The sequence below is a fragment of the Saimiri boliviensis genome, chromosome 1 (assembly GCF_048565385.1).
Source record: "Saimiri boliviensis isolate mSaiBol1 chromosome 1, mSaiBol1.pri, whole genome shotgun sequence".
Taxonomy (NCBI): Eukaryota; Metazoa; Chordata; class Mammalia; order Primates; family Cebidae; genus Saimiri; species Saimiri boliviensis.
In genome coordinates this window covers 52224975-52244984 of record NC_133449.1, presented here as the reverse complement: position 1 = coordinate 52244984, position 20010 = coordinate 52224975, and the positions used below count along the sequence as shown (strand labels likewise).

Here is a 20010-nt window from a genome sequence, read left to right as displayed (position 1 = left end):
TGATCATGGGAGATTTTGCTGGCTATGCTAAGAAAATATCCTTAATCTGAGAGAGATGGAGAACCTTTGGAGAGTTTTAAGGGTGACAGTAGCATGACGACATTTGCACTCTGCAAGAATAATTTTGACAGCAGTGTGGAGTATGCACGTGAGAGGTGTAAGGGGAGGGTGGAAGGAAAAAATTCAAACATGAGATAAGGGACAGAGGAGACACAGTAGCAATTGGGAGAACAAGAAGGGTAAAGGACAAATAAACATGTAGGTGACACAAAGGAAGAGCCCAATAAATAAGTCAGATGTCAGGAGAGATCTAGAATTATTTTCCAGTTTCTAGTGACCATTTTGCACTGGCTACACCATTTTAGAGGGGTAAGTTACCCCTCCCTTTGAGGAGGGGTGCACGTAGCGTTTCTGATATGCATTTAAGATATCTGTGTGAAATTCAAGTAAAGATGTCCTGACAGCTGAACAAATATGAGTCTCAAAATCAGAGAAAGAAATTTGCGTTGGGGATTAAAATTTGAGACTATAAATCATGAATGTGGTGAGACAGTCTAGGGGCAACATTTACCATGAGGAAAACAACATTACCAGAATAGAATCTTGAAGAACATCAACATTTAAGGAGTGAAATGAGGTACAGATCTTGCTCACCAATGTGTCATTAATGCCTAGCCTGGAAAAAACTGGATGCTCAATAAATGTTTGTGGGGTTATAGATCGATAGAGGAAGAGAGGGAGGCAAAAGTACTTGTCATAAAAATAGGAGAACTTGAAGACAATCAGGTCTGGAAGAAAGGAGAGTTTCAAGAGAGTGCATTGGAGAATGTCAAACGCAACCGTGATCAAAATGAAGACTAAAGACAGTTCCCTTGATTTAACAGACAGAGAATATAGCAGGGTCCTAGCAAAGAGAAGTTAACGCCTGAACTGAGATTTGAAGGACAAACATTTTACAAACAAGAGGAAACTTACTACGTGCCTAATCAATCGTGTCAGGGACATTATGGTAATTCCACAAACGCTTGTTAGTTGAGGAGGAGACTGACAGATGATTACGCTGCAGACCAGGACCCTCCCCACCATCAGCGCAAACATTTGTCACTCTAGCCCCACTGGACTCTTAGCTAGGCAATCCACGCCGGCCCAGAAAGTTTTCAGAACTACGATTCCCAGCAGGACAAGCGCCAGACGAGCCTGAACTTAGAAGATAAACTGGGCGCAAGGGCTTCTGGGAACCGTAGTTTAGGACGCCGACCTCAAGAGCCAGGCTGGGCACGCTTCCCCACAAACTCCTTACTTGAGCTCTTCAGCCGAATACATCCCGAAGGAAATGCCCTGCAGCCGCCGCCAGGGCATGTTCTTGGAGATCAACATCCTCCAGGTCGGTTCTGAATTCTGACACCCAGAGAAACGTTCTACTCACTACCAGCGTATTCTTAAGCCAGGAGTCACCACGTGATTCAAACTGCGCTTGCGCGCGGAAATGTCGTTCCCGGACGCAGGAAAGACATATACGTGGACGAAATCACTTCTGCATGGGGGGTGGACAAATAGTTGTAAAACTCTCAGGTCGCTCTCTTATTTTGAAAACAGTCAAAGATATGTAAACCATCAAAATAACCATTTAGGAAACATTTCTCTGAGGCAAAAAGGAGGTGTATAGAGCCTTTAGCTTCCGCGACAAAGTCTTTCCAACCATGCGCTTGCAACCTCCCATTTTATGATTGCTTTAGTCTTCTTCAGCTTCAGCCAATAGCAGAGCTGTTCCCTGTTCCCCGCCTACTTCGCCCCCGCTGCCTGAGGTCGAGGCTCGCTTTCCCAACATGCTCTGCAGAGAAACCAAAGATGGCGGCTGTCGCTATTGTTCGGTGGTTGGGGCTCCGCAGTAGGCTTGGCCAGCCGCTGAAGGGTCGGCAGGCAGGTCTTTGTGAACGGGCACACAGCTGCAGGTAAGAGACGCTCAGGGGATCCACGAAGAAGACCGCGAAGTCAGCTTAGTCGTATGTTTACCCGTTGGCTGTGGAAGTAGGCACGATGAAGGGGTTTGCCCATGCGTGCCCTTAAGGTCGCGTGCCCTTAAGGCCAAATACACGGAGGTGGTCCTTTGAAATGGGTTCGCCAAGCATTTTTTCATTAGAGAAATACTTACTGGTTGCTTACAATATTCTGTAGTTAACTACCCCAAATTAAAAATTATCCGCCATTACTCGTTTTAACTCAATCAGAAGAAGCGAGGAGAACGTACAAGATTTTACTGAATAAAAGGCATGGATCGTCACTGTGGGGATTTTTGGCTAAAGAAGTTATGAGGTTTTCATAAAAGCAGAAAAGTCTGAAAGATCTGACCGTGCTCTTTTGATCTGTGATAGATAGTTACAGCTTGGAACATGTATGACCTATTTGTGTAATTTTTCACTCAATACAAATAATGACATTGTGGGAATATGAGAGGCAGTAATATGTAGCGAAAACTTAAGAAAAGCCTAATTTACATTCAGTGTTTGCCATTCTTTTAATTGGATAATAGTAGACAAATTTCCTCATCTGCAGAGTGGAATTGTTAACTGTCCTAAAAGTTTGTGAGGTATAAGTGAGATATGTAATTTACAATACACTTTTTATATGTACTCTTCCTCAGTTATCCTCAGGAAAGAGAAACCACTCCATCTGGTATTGCAGAAACCTTTATGCTGCCATTCAATCCCAGTCCTTTTCCTGGTAGACATTGTTAGCGTTTTTTCTACACATTTTCTTTGCCTAAATCAAAATCTCTCCCTATGCATCCATTCTCAAAATAGCCATTATCTCTGTTCTCAGGAGAAACAAATAGCATGACTTGAAAGAGTTGATCTCTTTCTGAAATGTCTTTAGCCTAGAGGGGTATTGTTTTGCCTGAGACCAGATACTGCTGGAGGGAGTATCTTTCTGTGCTATCACATCTTGACAATTTTCTGAGTGTTGCTGATGTCCCTGATGCCATTTAGTAAGGGGATATACACAAGATAATATTAACTGTGCACATTATCTGTATGGCGTGTTGACTGTATTTTTAGTGTAATCAGAACATTTAAAAGCTCAGTCATGGGCCAATTATTCTATATTTTGGGTTAAAAAATGATTCGATATTGAACCTCTGAAAATAGAAAATATCAGCAATTTCAAGTCTAAATCAGGCCTTATGTATTTGGTACTCTTGATTGTTGAAGGAAGTGTAATGAAAAGCCATAGGTGATCTTCTGTATGTTGTAACTGCTTTAAGTGAGTTACTCCTTTCTGAACAGGGCATTATCTGTATTTTTATGAAAACCTCATGTAGCAAGAGCTCACTAAATTGTTCTTTTTATCGTCATAATTTGGTTCCCAAAGTTGAAAGTTCCTCGCATTTCAAACCAGATTGCTCAAGTACTATTAAAAACTTCTTTCCTCCCCCACTGTCATTTATATAATGAGATTGCTTGCTTCAAAAAATGTCGACCAGCCAGGCATGGTGGCATATGCCTGTAGTCCTAGTTATTTCAGGAGGCTGAAGCCGGAGGATCGCTTGAGCCTAGGAGTTCAAGGCTTCAGTGAGTTGTAATTGCACCACTGCACTAAATGCTGGACAACAGAGCAAGACTTTGTCTCTTAAAAAAAAAAAAAATATATATATATATATATATATATAGACAGTCTTGCCCATATCTTGTGTCCATTCCTTAATGATATTGAACATGCTGTACAGGCTGTGTCTTCTCAGCATACATTGACATGAATTATCCAGTTTAATTTGCGATAATTGTATGAATGTGGGCTCAAAATACATATAGGTGTAGTTGAGCTGGGTACTTCATTAGTGAGGATTAGCGTTACGGCTTTTATTTTTTGCAGATTTTATTCTGGAAGTGCAACCCTCTCAAAGGTTGAAGGAACTGATGTAACAGGTATATTTTAAAATCTATTGAATTCCATTTTTATATCAACACATTGAATTCTATTGCATACTAGGAAACTGATTCATATTTTATTTTTACATTAGGGATTGAAGAAGTAGTAATTCCAAAAAAGAAAACTTGGTAAGTATTCTGTCAGTGTTCATTCAGCAAATGATTGAGTGCTTACTATCAGAGAAAACATAAGGGTTAGGTAAGGAGACTGACAGGAAGAGCAGTAGGAGAGCATTCTTCCAGAGAGAGTAGCTGAGCAGGGAGAAGCTGGGAGTTTAAAGGACAGAAAAGTAGAAAGGTGGAACAGAGTAGTGAGTGAGGAATGAGCTTTACTTAAAAGAAAAATTGAGGGGTGGATCACGAGGTCGAGAGATCAAGACCATCCTGGTCAACATGGTGAAACCCCGTCTCTACTAAAAATACAAAAAATCAGCTGGGCATGGTGGCGCGTGCCTGTAATCCCAGCTACTCAGGAGGCTGAGGCAGGAGAATTGCCTGAACCCCGGAGGCGGAGGTTGCGGTGAGCCGAGATTGCGCCATTGCACTCCAGCCTGGGTAACAAGAGCGAAACTCTGTCTCAAAAAAAAAAAAAAAAAAGGAAAGAAAAATTGAAAGAGATTTTGAATTAGTGTGGGCTAATCATTATACATGGTTATACATGAACATCATTATTAGAAAAAAATTTTTAAGGAAGTTTTCTCACATGGTTGGAAGATCAGATAAAATTATTATCTCTAATGAGGTAAAATAAAATAAATGGTGCAGACAGCACAATTTACCTTTTTTATTCACTGGATATATCCTTTAACAAATTGCCTCATCTCATTTATTCAACATTTGTTGAATATGTAGGAACTAAAACTTTGCAGAAGTGCTTGTTACAGCCTAGTACTAATGAACACATTTAGTAGCCCCTCAAAAAGCTAGGTCTTAGAATTGTGTGATCTAAAGAATTGGTTTATTTAAAAAGCGTTTTTTAAAAACTTCCTTAAGGCCAGGTGCAGTGGCTCATGCCTATAATCCCAGCACTGTGGGAGGCCAAGGTGGGCAGATCACCTGGGGTTGGAAGTTCAAGACCAGTCTGACCAACATGGAGAAACCCCGACTCTACTAAGAGTACAAGATTAGCCAGGTGTGGTGGTGACTGCCTATAATCCCAGCTACTAGGGAGGCTGAGCCAGGAGAATCACTTGAACCTGGGAGGCAGAGGTTGCAGTGAGCCGAGATCTCGCTGTTGCTCTCCAGCCTGGGCAACAAGAGTGAAACTCCATCTCAAAAAAGAAACAAAACTTCATTAATCTGAATTGTGTAATTATTTTAGGGAGGGCAGAGAGCCCAGTTATGTCAATACATAGGTAACTGGGATTGTAAAAGAAGTGCAAATTAAAACTTACCAGATTGGCAGAGAGGATTTGGAGAAATATGTTTGTTTATGGGACAGTAAATTAGAACGGCTCTTTGGAGGGAAATCAGAATTGGAAATGTGCATACCTTACTGGTTAGCCACTTTGAAGGAACATTTGCATATATACATGGACAAGACTATTCTTTATTGCTTGGGAATAGTAACGGGTTGAAACAGCCTGAATGCCCATTGAAAAGTGGATGGAAGCCAGGTGCAATGGCCCATACCTGTAATCACAGCACTTCGGAAGCTGAGGCGTGTATATCACAAGGTCAGGACTTCAAGACCATCCTGGCCAAGATGCTGAAACCTCAACTCTGCTAAAACTATATAAAAATTAGCCAGGGCCGGGCACGGTGGCTCACACCTATAATCCCAGCACTTTGGGAGGCCGAGGCGGGTGGATCACGAGGTCCGGAGATCGAGACCATCCTGGTCAATATGGTGAAACCCCATCTCTACTAAAAATACAAAAATTAGCTGGGCGTGGTGGCACGTACCTGTAGTCCCAGCTAGCTACTCAGGAGGCTGAGGCAGAAGAATTGCCTGAACCCAGGAGGCGGAGGTTGCAGCGAGCCGAGATCGCGCCATTGCACTCCAGCCTGGGTAACAAGTGAAACTCCATCTCAAAAAAAAAAAAAAAAAAAAATTAGCCAGGCACAGTGGCAGACACCTATAATCCCAGGTACTTGGGAGGCTGTGGCAGGTGAGTCACTTGAACCTAGATGGCAGATATTGCAGTGAGCTGAGATCACGCCATTGCACTCCAGCCTGGGTGATAGAGTGAGACTCTGTCTCAAAAAAAAAAAAAAAGAAAGAAAATTGAATGGGTAATTTTAAAAGCTTGTTATACAATAGCTTTTTACATTGAAAAGAATTTATCAGCTCTATATTTAATAACATGGATAGTGCAGTCATACTTACATAGACACATGCAGAATGACAGCATGTGTACATTTATTTCTTAGGGAGATACATGTGTAAAAAGTTCTGGAAATACAAATGCCAAATTCATGGTGGAGACAGGTCATAAGATGACACCAGACACTAGCTTAACCTGTAATGTTCTAATTTATTTTTTAAAGATAATACATGATAACTTTTTAAAGTAACCTTTTAACAGAGAATTAGTGAGTAATCTGAATGTCATTTTTTCACTAGCATTTGTTCAACATGTTAAGGAAAGTATGCTAACTTAATAAAACCTTTTTTTCTTTTTTTCTTTACCTTCTTTTTTCTTTTTCTTTTTTTTTTTTTTTTAATTTTTTCTAAATACTATACTTGGGTGACCTGAAACTTAATAAAACTTAAAGAGGCAAATGAAAGATCTGCCGAGGGAATGCTGAGAGATGAAAGTATGTGTTGTCACACTTGCTGAAATTACATAAATGTGAATTTTAAACATGGATAGAAAATTTAGTGAGTGTTATACATATCAGGAAATTAGATTTGATGAAATATAAAATTTCCTGTACTTTTGTTTTATCTTAAGACTTACAGTCTTAAGAATGTTAACACTCTTGGGCATAATTCCCTTTTGGAAAGGAAACACATTATATCTAACATAGAAACAAAAATACATTTGAAATTGAATTATCTTGTCTGTCGTGTATTCCAGTGAAGGTCAAGGCATAGTGGACAGCTAGCCTGCACCATAAGGTCATATATGGTTGAGAGGTTGTAAACCAGGACAGTGGATCAGAATTACCTGGGAATTTGGTAAGAGTGCGTGTGACAGTCCTGTGCTGATCTCGGGAGGCTCTGATTCAGTAGGTCCGGAGTGAAGCTTGTGGTTTATTCTCGGATAACTGCATCAAGAGCTACCAATTAAGATAATAAAGGCAACAGTAGTCCTGAAAGCTGCAGTAAGAATCCATAGGAAAGTGGATAGAGGAAGTAAGCCAGATAGTTTTATGAGGTGAGGATGGAAATCACTAGCCCTGCGTTATGGCATTATGCACCAGGCCAGAGAGGGCAAGCAAAGGAAAGAGAGGAACATGTACCAATTAGGCAAAAGAGCCAGCAGTTTTCTCATTTTCCGATTTATTCGAGTGACCTTGTGAAATAAGAATCAGCTTCAGGTCAAATCTGCACTTTGTTACTGGCCAATGCACTGAGAGTAGAATCACTTGTGGCTATGAAGAGCCCTCCCTGATGGGGATTAACTTGTGGTTCTTTTTCTTAGGGATAAAGTAGCCGTTCTTCAGGCACTTGCATCCACAGTAAACAGGGTAAGTAGAATTTTATTTTTTTCAACCTAAAACTTGGCTAATACATTTTTTAACTTGACTAATAACACATTTAATGTTCGTACTTTATTATTCAGAATTAAACTGTTGTGGATATAGAAAGTTTCTTTAAAATTATCTAATCCAGCTGAGCCAGGTGGCTCATGAATGTAATTCCAACACTTTTGGAGGCCAAAGCAGGAAGATCACTTGATTTCAGGAGTTCAGGATCAGCCTGGGCAACATAATCTGTGTGTGTGTGTGTGGTTTTTTTGTTGTTGTTTTTTTTGTTTTTTGAGATGGAGTTTTGCTGTGTATCCCAGGCGGGAGTGCAGTGGCGTGATCTCAGCTCACTGCAACCTCCATCTCCTGGATCCCCATTCAAGCAATTCTCCTACCTCAGCCTCCCAAGTAGCTGGGATTACAGGCATGAGCCACCATGCCCAGCTAATTTTTGTATTTTTTAGTAGAAATGGGGTTTCACCATGTTGGCCAGTCTGGTCTTGAACTAACTAACCTTGTGATCTGCACGCCTGAGCCTCCCAAAGTGCTGGGATTACAGGTGTAAGCCACTGCACCTGGCCTTTTTTTTTTTTTTTTTTTTAGAACAAAATTATTGGCTGGGTACGTGGCTCACTCTGTAATCCCATCACTTTGGGAGGCCGAGGCAGGCTGATTGCTTGAGGTCAGGAGCTCAATACCAGCCTGTCGAACATGGCAAAATCCTGTCTCTACCAAAACAACAAAAACAAAAATTACGAGGCGTAGTGGCACATACCTGTAGTCCTACCTACTCAGGAGACTGAGATGAGAATCTCTTGAACCTGGAAGGCAGAGGTTGCAGTAAGCCAAGGTTGTGCCACTGCACTCCAGCCTGGGTGACAGAGTGAGATTCTGTCTCAAAAAAATAAAATTATCAAATCCCTTCATTTGGCAAATGAGGAAGCTGAGGTTTTGAAAATGGCCAGTAGCCGGTTAAGATGTTAAAACCTTAATTAAAGACTTAATTCCATGTCTTTGATCTCGAAATGCAGTGTTTTTCTACCATACCAATGATCTTTAATCCCTGAAAGAGCTTGTTGAAATGCATGCTCTTAGAGGATGATTTGGCTGTAGTATACCAACTTGGAGAAATAATGTACCTGTCACGCTGACAATCATGCAGTGATTAATAATCTGGGTCCTGGAGCCTAGTAGTTTAATAGCCAGGCAACTAGCTCTGTAATCTTAGGCAAATTATTTTACCTCTTGATGCTTCTGTTTCCTGATTTATGAAATGGGGGTTATAGTACCAAACCTCAAGTTTGCAGAGGGAATTATTAGCAAATGAATTAAGTATACATAAGACAGTTTAGGACAGAGTCTGGGACAAAGGAAATGCTCAGTACATGATATTTTATTACTGCTTCTGTTATATTGTTAATTTCATAAACATAAAATTTGCTCTGTTGACAGCTCAAGAATAGAGTTCGTAGTCTGTTAGATACACCAAAACTTTGGTAAATGCATCAGAAATGGAACTTCCTGCTTGGTATATTTTTCATTAACTGAAAACTTTAAATTTCATTTGTTGGGAAAAGTTTAAAACAGTTTTTTTTTTTGCCACAATATCTGTATGGATATTGACCCTTCTTAAGTCAATTATTCCTAACATACAGAATTGTTCTTCTGTTGATGTTACGACACTTAAAAATGAAATTACTAGGCCAGGTATAGTGGCTCATTCTGGTAATCTCAGCAGTTTGGGAGGTCAAGGCATATGGATCGTGTGAGCTTGGGACTTTGAGAATAGTCTAGGCAATGTGGTCAAACCCTGTCTCTACAAAAAAACACAAAAATAAGCTGAATGTGGTAGTGTGCATCTGTAGTCCCAGCTACTTGGGAGGCTGAGGTGAAGGTTGCAGTGAGCCAGGATCGTACCACTGTACTTAGAAAGAGACCCTGTCTCTGCCCCACCCCCCAAAAAATTAAATATAAAATAAAGATGGAACTACTAAAAAGATAGTGTTGGGTCAAATGTGCACTGGGACTTTACTACATCTCCCTACTTGCAAACCATTGAGATTTTCAGCAGCTTGCTTATCTGTAAATAGGCACCTGAAATGTAAACCATAGAGATGGACCTCTGAGATTATTCTCAGCATTTCAATGAGAATGGCCCAGGGCCACCTTCAAGTCAAATAAGTTGTAGAAATTATATATAGAATTGTGACTTAACTGGCCCTTAAAATCCAAGAGCTATTTATTTATCCATTAGAATTAGACACAGTTCTTGTGTAGTTCTAGAGAGGAAAACTGATAACAGCACTGAGAAGGGGTTATATCACCGAGACAGAGAAAGGAATTCTAAGCAGACATTTTAGAAAAGACAGCAATGTGGAGAATGGGAAACCTTTCCACTTGGAAATTTGGTAAAGATCTTATATCTAAAATCAAACCCCTTTCCCTCCAAACATTCCTCATACTTTTTTTTAATTTGAGATGAAGTCTCACTCTTTTGCCAGGATGCAGTGCGATGGCGCAGTCTTGGTTCACTGCAACCTCCGCCTCCCGGGTTTAAGCTATTCTGCCTCAGCCTCCCAAGTAGCTGGGACTACAGGTGCACGCCACCACACCCATCTAATTTTTTGTTTTAGTGGAGATAGGGTTTCACCATGTTGGCCAGGATGGTCTTGATCTCCTGACCTCGTGATCTGCTTGCCTTGGCCTCCCAAATTGCTGGGATTACAGGTGTGAGCCACTGCGCCCGGCCTCCTCATATATTTCTTTGCCATCTCATTAATGGCAACTACATTCTTCTAGCTGTTCAGGCCAAAATCCTGGGAATCATGTTAGTAAAGCCTTTGTTTATCCCTTCAAAGGATATGTGTGTGGGGTCTCCATGACCACTCCCAGGCTCAGTGATTTTCTAGCAAGATTCTCAGCTAAGAATTATGACAGCAAGAAGATACAAAGCAAATCAGCAAAGAGAAAAGGCTCACGGGATAAAGACCAAAAGAAACCAGTCACAAGCTTCCAGAAGACCTCTAGAAGAGTCACACAGGACATGCTTAATTCCTCCAGCAGTGTATTGTAACAACACATGCGAAGTGTCTACCAAAGCTTTTTAGAGACCCAGTGCCCAGAATGTTTATGGGAGGCTGGCCATGTATATATCCATATCCACTGACTGGCGTATATTATACCAATTTCCACACTCCCAGAGAAGAAAGCGGGTGTTTAGTACAAACCATGTTGTTTAAACAGGCACAGTAAGTCATTCTTAGCAGTTCTGGGAATGGTGGGAACACTTCCAATATCCATGTTCCCAGATGGCAGCCAAGGACCAGCCTTGGAAGCAGACCTTTCTAAAGATAGTAGTTTCAGGCCTATTAACTCTTTTCTGCATAATATCCAAATTCTAGACCCTTGGCATCACCTTGGTCATCGTCATCTTACTAGCCTGAATTAATTGCGGCAGGCTCTGTCCTCTCCTACTTCAGCTCCCTACAAACTGCTCTCAGTTCAGCAGCTGTAGTGACCCTGGATCACATCACTCTTAAGAATTCAACATTTACTTTCCATTAGTATAATTTGAATAAAAACAAGTTCACAACAGGGTCCCTAAGGTGAGGCTCAAGGGAAAGAGCTTTTTGAAAGGGGTAGCAGAAAGCTAGGTCGACACTAAAATGAAATACTTCCAGGTATGAGCAGCTTTCCCTTGAGGCTGCAGGGAAGCTTCCCTGCCCCCTCCCTGAGGAGTCCATGTCAGTGAGACAGGGCTTTAAGGATATAGGATACATTTTTACTTTGGAACAAAGGCCCAAGTAAGGCACTCACAGAGGAGAATAATAGAGAAAGCAATTCTGGGGCATTTCTCAGTGGGACGCCGGCTAGTATCGGAGAGTTGATTATGCTTAGGTTTAGAGAGCAATTTTAATGGGTACCAGGACTTGGGGAGAAACTGCTGCTGTTCACACCTCCTGAGAGGGCTCCGTGGTGTCCTCCATTTGGAGGAGGGACTCTTGGTGAAGTTGATCATGGGTAGATAGTGACATTGCTTTGTAGGAAATCCTATTCTGGGATTCTGCTGTTAGGACTAGTTAATTCAGAGGATTTTTACCTAGAGTTTAAAACAGAAATAGTCCCCAGTGATAGCAAACTTAAATATTAAAATCAGCTATGGAGTAGGGGGCACAGCTTGAGCCATTGTTTGCCTTATGTAATTAAAGGCAAGTCTCGTAGAGCTGAGAGTACAGGGCAGGTGTTTGTCTTTTCTCTCTATATATACTTGTATATATCCACACACATGTGCATGTAGGTTATATACATAATTAAAACACAGAATTCTTTTTTTTTTTTTTTTGAGACGGAGTTTTCGCTCTTGTTACCCAGGCTGGAGTGCAATGGCACGATCTTGGCTCACTGCAACCTCCGCCTCCTGGGTTCAGGCAATTCTCCTGCCTCAGCCTCCTGAGTAGCTGGGATTACAGGCATGCGCCACCATGCCCAGCTAATTTTTTGTGTTTTTTTTTTTAGTAGAGACGGGGTTTCACCATGTTGACCAGGATGGTCTTGATCTCTGGACCTCGAAAACACAGAATTCTTAAAACTCACAAGGTCCTCTCAATAATTTAGCCAAAAAGACTTGTGGACTGGATGCAGTGGCTCCTGTCTATAATCCCAGCCCTTTGTAAGGCAGAGGTGAGAGAATTGTTTGAGGCCAGGAGTTTGAGACCAGCTTGGGTGACACAGCAAGATGCCCTTTCTACAAAAAAAGTTTTTGAATAGCCAGCTGTGGTAGCACATGAGGCTGAAGCCCAGGAGCTAAAAGTTGCAATAAGCGGTCTTTAAAATAAATACAGGAATTTTATTATGTCTTTTACACAGGATTCTACGGTTGTGTCTTATGTGTATCAAGATGATCCTTTCCTTATACCGACATCCTCTTTGGAATCTGTGAGTATTTTCATATATTTTTAGTATTTTATCTTGCTGGTTTGTGTACAACAGTATGTAAATAATTTATTTGTAAGAACCTGTGAAAGGTTTACAAATTCTGATAAATAGACTTTGTGTATCCTTTACTACTTTTTTCAAAAAGATGTACACATCATTGATGCGGAGAGGATTTTTGGTTTTGGTTTTTAATACTTCAGACTTTTTTACACTGGAGTGACCTACTCAGCTTAAATGGCTTGCTTTTTATATGCTTCAAGCTATGCATAAGATGCTAACTGAAATTGTAACACAGTAGAAACGCAAGGATATTCTATAATTTCTAATTGGGATTCCGTGTGTTGTTGCATTTTTTTTGTGAGGGGAGAAAAATTCTTGCTGAGAGTGTAACTGTAATCTTGCTTGTGTCTAAATTACATGTATCTAAATATTTTTCTTTATATAGCGTTCATTTTTACTGGCAAAGAAGTCTGGAGAGAATGCAGCCAAGTTTATTATTAATTCATACCCCAAATATTTTCAGAAGGACATGGCTGAACCTCATATACCGGTAAGGAGAGGTAGTTATATTATTTACATGATACTATTTTAAATGTAAACTAAACCAGGCTTTCATGGCTAATATTTAAGAAGCCATTTGAATATTCAATATTTGGTTGATAAGCCTTTTAAAGTGTGGAGTTAGCTTTGATCACAAGACTAACCTTTTAAAATTCTTTTTGTATTTATTTGCTCTTCATCTTAATATTTTCCCCATTTGATTTTTGTGACACCATGCTCTTAGATCTTTCTTTGATGTTTCTTTTCAGTTTCTTTCACTACCTGCCTCTTCACATGTTTTTCTTTTTTCTTTTTAATTGATACAAGGCATCATGCTGTCACCCAGGCTGGAGTGCAGTGGTGCAGTCATAGCTCACAGCAGCCTGGAACCCCTGAGCTCAAGTGATCTTGCCTCAGCCTCACAAGTAGCCGGGATTACAGTTGTGTGCCACTATGCCTAGCCAATTTTTTTTTTTTTTTTTTTAATTTTTAGTTTTTGTAGAGAGCAGGGTCTCGTCTCACTGTACTGCCTGGGCTGGTCTCAAATTTCTGGGCTCAAGTGAACATTCCTCCTTGGCCTCTGAAATCTCTGGGATTGCAGGTGTAAGCCAACTCCTGCTTGCCCTTGATCCACTTTTTTTTTTTTTTTTTTCCTTTTTTTGAGATCGAGTCTCGCTCTGTCACCCAGGCTAAGTGTGGTGGTGCAATCTCAGCTCACTGCAACCTCCGCTTCCCAGGTTCAAGCCATTCATCTGTGTTAGCCTTTTAAACAGCTGGAATTATAGGCACCCACCAACACACCAAGCTGATTTTTGCATTTTTAGTAGAGACTGAGTTTCACAATGTTGGCCAGGCTGGTTTCAAACTCCTGACCTAAGTGATCCACCCGACTCAGCCTCCCAAAGTACTAGGATTACAGGCATGAGCCACTGTGTCCGACATTGATCCATTTCCTCAGCATGGGTATCTTTCTTAGATTTTTATGCTCATTTTTAAAATTGTGTACACTTTTCTGTTTCAATAACCCTTATAATCCATTTGGCATTCTTGTATATCTAGCCTACATCCCTGTACTTTGAACTCCACATTGTATTTCCAGCTCCCTCTTTGTTCCGTAGTCATGGAATGAGGATTTATGCATTGTGGTGGATATTGTGCTTAGTACTTGTCAGTATAGTGGTGAGCAAAACAGATGCGCCTCTGCCCTCCTGAATTTGTTGGTGGAAGTACTTATTTACCTCAGACTCTTTATCTAAACTACTCCCGTCCCTCCACGTCTCCCTGCTTCCTAAAGTTCACAGGGAAGCACACACTTCTCATTTTCTTAGTAGAGCTTGTAGATAGATGAGGAAGCCAGTGCAATTGTGTAGGCCAAAATACTAAAATTCTGAATTAAGACAGTGGTAGTGCTAGAATAATCATTTGTTGGTTATCTGCTTTATCCATTAGATTGTGAGCTCCCTGAAGGTAGAGAATGCCTTTCGTCTTTGTATCGACAGTGCCGAACTTAATGTCTGGGGACAAGTAGCAGGCATTCAGAAAGTATTTGAATAAATTAGTGAATGAGGTAAAATCAGCATACCTTAGTATGCTGATAGGTAGTATTTATTAAACACCTAGAGGATATACAGCATTAGAGATGAAAGGTGTAGTTCAGTTCCCTATAAAGACAATCATTAAAGTGATAAATAGTTTCTGGTTTGGGAAACATGAATTGGAGCAGTGAAGTTTTACTTTGGTGTGTTGGTGATAAAATTTTGTTCTCAGTTATCCTTTTCCTCACCTTTACCTGTTTGTAGTAACTTTAGTCATCTTGTTTTCCTAGTGTTTAATGCCTGAGTACTTTGAGCCTCAGATTGAAGATATAAGTGAAGATGCCCTGAAGGAACGAATCAAGCTCAGAAAAGTCAAAGCCTCTGTGGACATATTTGATCAGCTTTTGCAAGCAGGTGACTGAGTTCAATTAAAGCCCCTCTAAGCATATACGCTTTGAAGTGGGCCCAGTTATGTGATTCAGATATTTTAAGTAAAAGTTACAGGTCCTGCTATACTTACTCTGCTTTGATGGCCACATGCTTTAGATTTTTAATAGTTTAAGTATTTTAGTTTTAGCTTTATGTTATTTAAGAATTATAGGTGAGGAGACAAAAAAACAAAACAAAAAAAAGAATTATAGGTGAGATAGAATTGCAGCTTTCTTCGTTTATTGTAGCACTGGTAGAGAAATGGTATCACTCTTGTACCTTAGCTTCTGTTTTTAACATTAGGTAGGTACAGTGCTCCCAGAGTTTCTGTACTGTTTAAGAATGTTTGGAAGGCTGGGCCACAATACACAAGAAAGAAATATGTATAATGGAAAGCACATTCAACTGGGATCAGGGGCTTTGATGCTGGTGCTGTGTCACTAATTTTTCATAGCATTCAAAAAGTTACTTCTCAGAGCTTCTAGCTCTAAAATTGTGTGGTTCTGGTTTGGAGCTGAATGTAAACTTCCAGGAGTACATATATAGATAGCACAGCTGATCAGTCACCGTGAAAATGTACATATAGCATTATCAGAAGCAGCTGGCATTCAGTAGTTAGAACCTAGAGTTCTGTTTTGTGATTTAGGATTAACATGGAAACTGGACTGAATCATTATACATTTGAACACAAAAAACATTAGCAGAAAGCTGTGTTTGAGAATTTTGGTGTGTAGGTTAGTACAGCATCAGATGTATAGCTGAGTGACAGCATTAGATTATAATTTAGTGAGGCGCTTCTCTCTGCTTGTTAATGTGGTCGACATCTGCATGTGAGTCTGCATTAAAGTTCTTAGTGCTAAGGCTTATCTTTTTCTAGTTTTACCCCCTGTTGGGTAGGTGTGTATAGTCCTTCAGTAAAGACACATGTCAGACCCATAGCTCAGTAACAAAGTGAGCTAACACACCAGGGAAAGGATCCTAGAAAATTTCATTGTCAGGCCCCTAATCTAGCCATCTCACATACTTAATTCTGTAATACGTTATTTGTTGGTGTGTGTTACAGTAATCTTATGAAAGAGACTATTAGATATTTTTTCCAGGGTCTCATAGTTCTGAGATGGTATGAACCAGTTGCTTCTCCGTAGCCTGTACCTTCTTCACTCTGCCCTGCTTTCTATTCTGGGCTTTTAAATTTTCCGATGGGCATTTTAAATTTATCAGTGTATTTTGTTTAGAAGGATGCATTTACTCGTTGAGCATGGTGGCACACACCTGTAATCCTAGACTTTGGGAGGCCAAAACAGGAGGATTGTTTGAGCCCAGGAGTTCAAGACCAAGCTGGGCAACATAGTGAGAACTCATCTCTACAACAAATTTAAAAATTAGTTAGGCTAGTGGCACGTACCTATAGTTGCAGCTGCTGAGGAGGCTAAGGTGGGAGGATCACTTGAGTCCAGGAGTTCTATACAGTAGTAAGCTATGATCATGTCCTTGTACTCCAGCCTGGGCGACAGAATGAGACCCTGTCTCAAAACAAAATCAAAAACAAGAGATGCATTTTTGGGCAAAATGGGCTGTTTTTCTTTTAAAATAGCCCATTATGTTTCATACTTCTCTTCCTCTTATTCCCCTTTTACCCTTTTTAATGAGTCTCAAGATGGGGGCATAATGTTTTGAACAATTTTTAAAAGACTACTATAGTTAGACAGTTGTATTTCCAGGAAAGTTTTTAGTGAGTATCTGGATCCGAATGGAATAATTCTACTTGTATTTGTTCAAATGGACCTGGGCTGGGGGAACTAAGTGGGGCTGGTTTGCAGAGTATTGAGTTTGGAGATGATAATTAAAACCATGAAGTAGTTTGACTGTAGTGAGTACACAAAATAAGTGAGCACAGGCTCAAACTTCAACTTGTGTTTTAATCCTTTCTGTCACATTATGTGGTTAATAGGGGTTATGTCCCTGTCTGCATCACTCCAGGTATTTTAAGTTGATGTTGAGTACGTAAAGTAGTGGGCAACATTATGTAGCCAAGACCACAGCTAATAGAAAAAAATGAGGCATTTTAACCTAACAGGCTTAGTTCTTCAGTGTTTCAGGGTTTCTTTCCTTTTCTCTCTCTTACCCACAGGAACCACTGTGTCTCTTGAAACAACAAATAGTCTCTTGGATTTATTGTGTTACTATGGTGACCAGGAGCCCACAACTGATTATCATTTTCAACAAACTGAACAGTCAGAAGAATTGGTAATAACTATTGGCCTTGATTTTTTTTTTTCTCTTAAGTTTCTTTTTGAGGAAATTCCTTTTAAAAATAAGATGGGTTCTTGTGTCATGTGTCAGGGTAGTAGTAAGAGATTTGTACTGAGACGTGTGGTACGATAACCTTGATAAAAAGTGGTGCAGGAGGAGGAGAGATTTTAAACAGTTCTGTCCTAGTTTACTTCTTAACAATATGTTGTCCTCGCCTACTTCATATTGAGGCAAAGCTTTGATCAGAAACGTTTGGGATCGCTTGTGTCACTTAGAGTAATAACATGATGTGTTCTGGCCAGGGAAAAACACTCCATGGCTGGGCCTCCTCAAAGTTCATACATGGACAGAGAGGAGAGAGCACACTAGGCTGGGGACGGAACAGGAGTGTGCCGTGGGCCGCCTGTAGGTTGAATCATAGCCTTTTTCTCGACTCAAGAATTTTACTTCTAGAACTAGGTCTGAAGAAATCCTTTGGATCAGTCAAATAGAGATGCCGATAAGACGTTTTTTGTAAGGGGGTATTTATACTTACAAAAATGTTGAAAACAATCTAGATGTCCAGCAGTAGATGATCAAATTATGATAAAAGTTGTGTGGTCATTGAGCACATTAGAGTAGATGTGTTTGGGCATGGAAAGATTCATCTGATAAGTGGAAAACAGGCTCTCAGCAGTGTATATTCCATTTTTGTAAAAATGTTTTTACAAATGCATAAGAAAAAAATCATGATGGAATAATTGGTGTTTTTCTTTGTTTCTGTCTTTGCTCCTTGACCGACTAAATGTGGATTTCTTTTTTTTTTTTTTTTTTGAGATGGAGTTTCACTCTTGTTACCCAGGCTGGAGTGCAATGGCACAATCTCAGCTCACCGCAACCTCTGCCTTCTAGGTTCAGGCAATTCTCCTGCGTCAGCCTCCTGAGTAGCTGGGATTACAGGCACGCGCCACCATGCCCAGCTGATTTTTTTGTATTTTTAGTAGAGACAGGGTTTCACCATGTTGACCAGGATGGTCTCGATCTCTTGACCTCGTGATCCACCTGCCTCGGCCTCCCAAAGCTGGGATTACAGGCGTGAGCCACCGCGCCCGGCCTAAATGTGGATTTCTTTTTTTCCCCCTTCAGAGATAGCATCTCGCTGTGTCACCCAGGGTGCAGTGCAGTGATGCTCTCATAGCTTACTGCAGCCTTTAACTCCTGGGCTCAAATGTTCCTCCTTCCTCATTCTCCCAAGTAACTGGGACCACAAGTGTGTGCCGCCATGCTTGGCTAGCTTTTTTTTTGGGTGGAGTTGGTGGGTAGACATAGGATCTTGCTATATTGCCCAGGATGGTCTTGAACTCTGGGGCTCAAGTGATCCTTCAGCCTCCCAAAGTTTTGGGATTACTGGCCACTGCACCTGGCCAAATGTGATTATTTATGTAGAGAACCTTACATTTTTTTAAGTGCATAGGCAGTAGGTTGCAGTTACACCTTGCTTTCCAAAGCATCACTTCCTGAAGCCCGCTCTGGTTGGCCTCTGCCTCTCCAGCCCCAGCTCTTGAGGCAGCAGGCATTGCTGATCTCTGCAATGCCATTCAAGCCCATCTTGCTCTACGTCAGCCTCATCCCAGACCTTGGTTTATAAATAAAGGATGAGATTTAGTCTTTTAAGAAGCCTTAGGTTACTTGGGTGAGTGTTAGACATTAACTATATGTTGTTTATCTTGCTTTCACCCTGACAGTTTATCTGTATGGATCAAGCCAGATGTAGTCTCTGAGGAAATAGGCTGTCTCGTTTGGTTTTCCTCCTTCTTTCTGAGGACCAGGCTATATAGGAAACTGGCCTCATCATGTCTTTAGGCTGTCACTTGTTGCTTAAAAAGTCAATTTGTCGGCCGGGCGCGGTGGCTCAAACCTGTAATCCCAGCACTTTGGGAGGCCGAGGCGGGTGGATCACGAGGTCAAGAGATCGAGACCATCCTGGTCAACATGGTGAAACGCCGTCTCTACTAAAAATACAAAAAAATCAGCTGGGCATGGTGGCAAGTGCCTGTAATCCCAGCTACTCAGGAGGCTGAGGCAGGAGAATTGCCTGAACCCAGGAGGCGGAGGTTGCAGTGAGCCGAGATCGCGCCATTGCACTCCAGCCTGGGTAACAAGAGCGAAACTCCGTCTCAAAAAAAAAAAAAAAAAAAAAAAAAGTCAATTTGTCTTTTCATCTGTGGATTCACTGAGTTGCACTTAAGAAGAACTGCATAGGCGTAAGCATTTCTGGGTGTCCTCTTTGCCTTCTGCTAGATCTGTGTTGCCTTTTTTTTCTGAGTTACCTTTGCCTTTCTGATTTTGAGTAGTCTGACTGGGAAATACATTCCATTGCCTTAACTTTTATTTCTCTGACAATTATTCATTTCAGGAAGAGGAAAATAATGAGAAATCTCGGAAGAAAGGTGGTCATCAGTTTGGAGTTACATGGCGGTATGTCACACATAATTAGAACCTTGAATTACAGTTTCTTATGGTGCATGGAATATGCCCCATCACCCCTTGAAGATGTTATCTTATGATGTTCTAAAATAATTGATTTTTATTGTGCAATATAAGTTTCACTCTTCGTATTTATATACATTTAGGCCTTTTTTCAGTAAGGTCTTTATCTCCATTCAGCAACACAAGAATCTGTTGGGAGGTTGGCCCTTGTTTTTTTCCTCATCTATTTAACTCAGCATGACTTTGACATGGTATAGTTCTTTGGTAGTTTCATTAATAGTGCTACC

The 20010-nt window shown here is 40.7% G+C and overlaps 2 protein-coding genes across 2 annotated transcripts in view; one reads left to right on the top strand and one right to left on the bottom strand.

Annotated features, from left to right (window-relative positions):
- POLR1A (RNA polymerase I subunit A) overlaps positions 1–1496 on the bottom strand; it is an 80329-nt gene extending 78833 nt beyond the window's left edge. The window contains exon 1 of the mRNA XM_003942532.4: positions 1301–1496. Coding sequence (XP_003942581.2) covers positions 1301–1377 — 77 coding nt within the window. The 5' untranslated portion in view covers positions 1378–1496. The remainder of the gene's footprint in view (positions 1–1300) is intronic.
- Positions 1497–1817: 321 nt separating this feature from the next.
- The window catches only part of PTCD3 (pentatricopeptide repeat domain 3), a 33187-nt gene continuing 14994 nt past the window's right edge, over positions 1818–20010 (top strand). Inside the window, exons 1-9 of the mRNA XM_039480237.2 lie at positions 1818–1952; positions 3871–3923; positions 4019–4055; positions 7517–7562; positions 12429–12497; positions 12943–13047; positions 14863–14986; positions 17133–17248; positions 19650–19711. Coding sequence (XP_039336171.2) covers positions 1849–1952; positions 3871–3923; positions 4019–4055; positions 7517–7562; positions 12429–12497; positions 12943–13047; positions 14863–14986; positions 17133–17248; positions 19650–19711 — 716 coding nt within the window. The 5' untranslated portion in view covers positions 1818–1848. The remainder of the gene's footprint in view (positions 1953–3870; positions 3924–4018; positions 4056–7516; positions 7563–12428; positions 12498–12942; positions 13048–14862; positions 14987–17132; positions 17249–19649; positions 19712–20010) is intronic.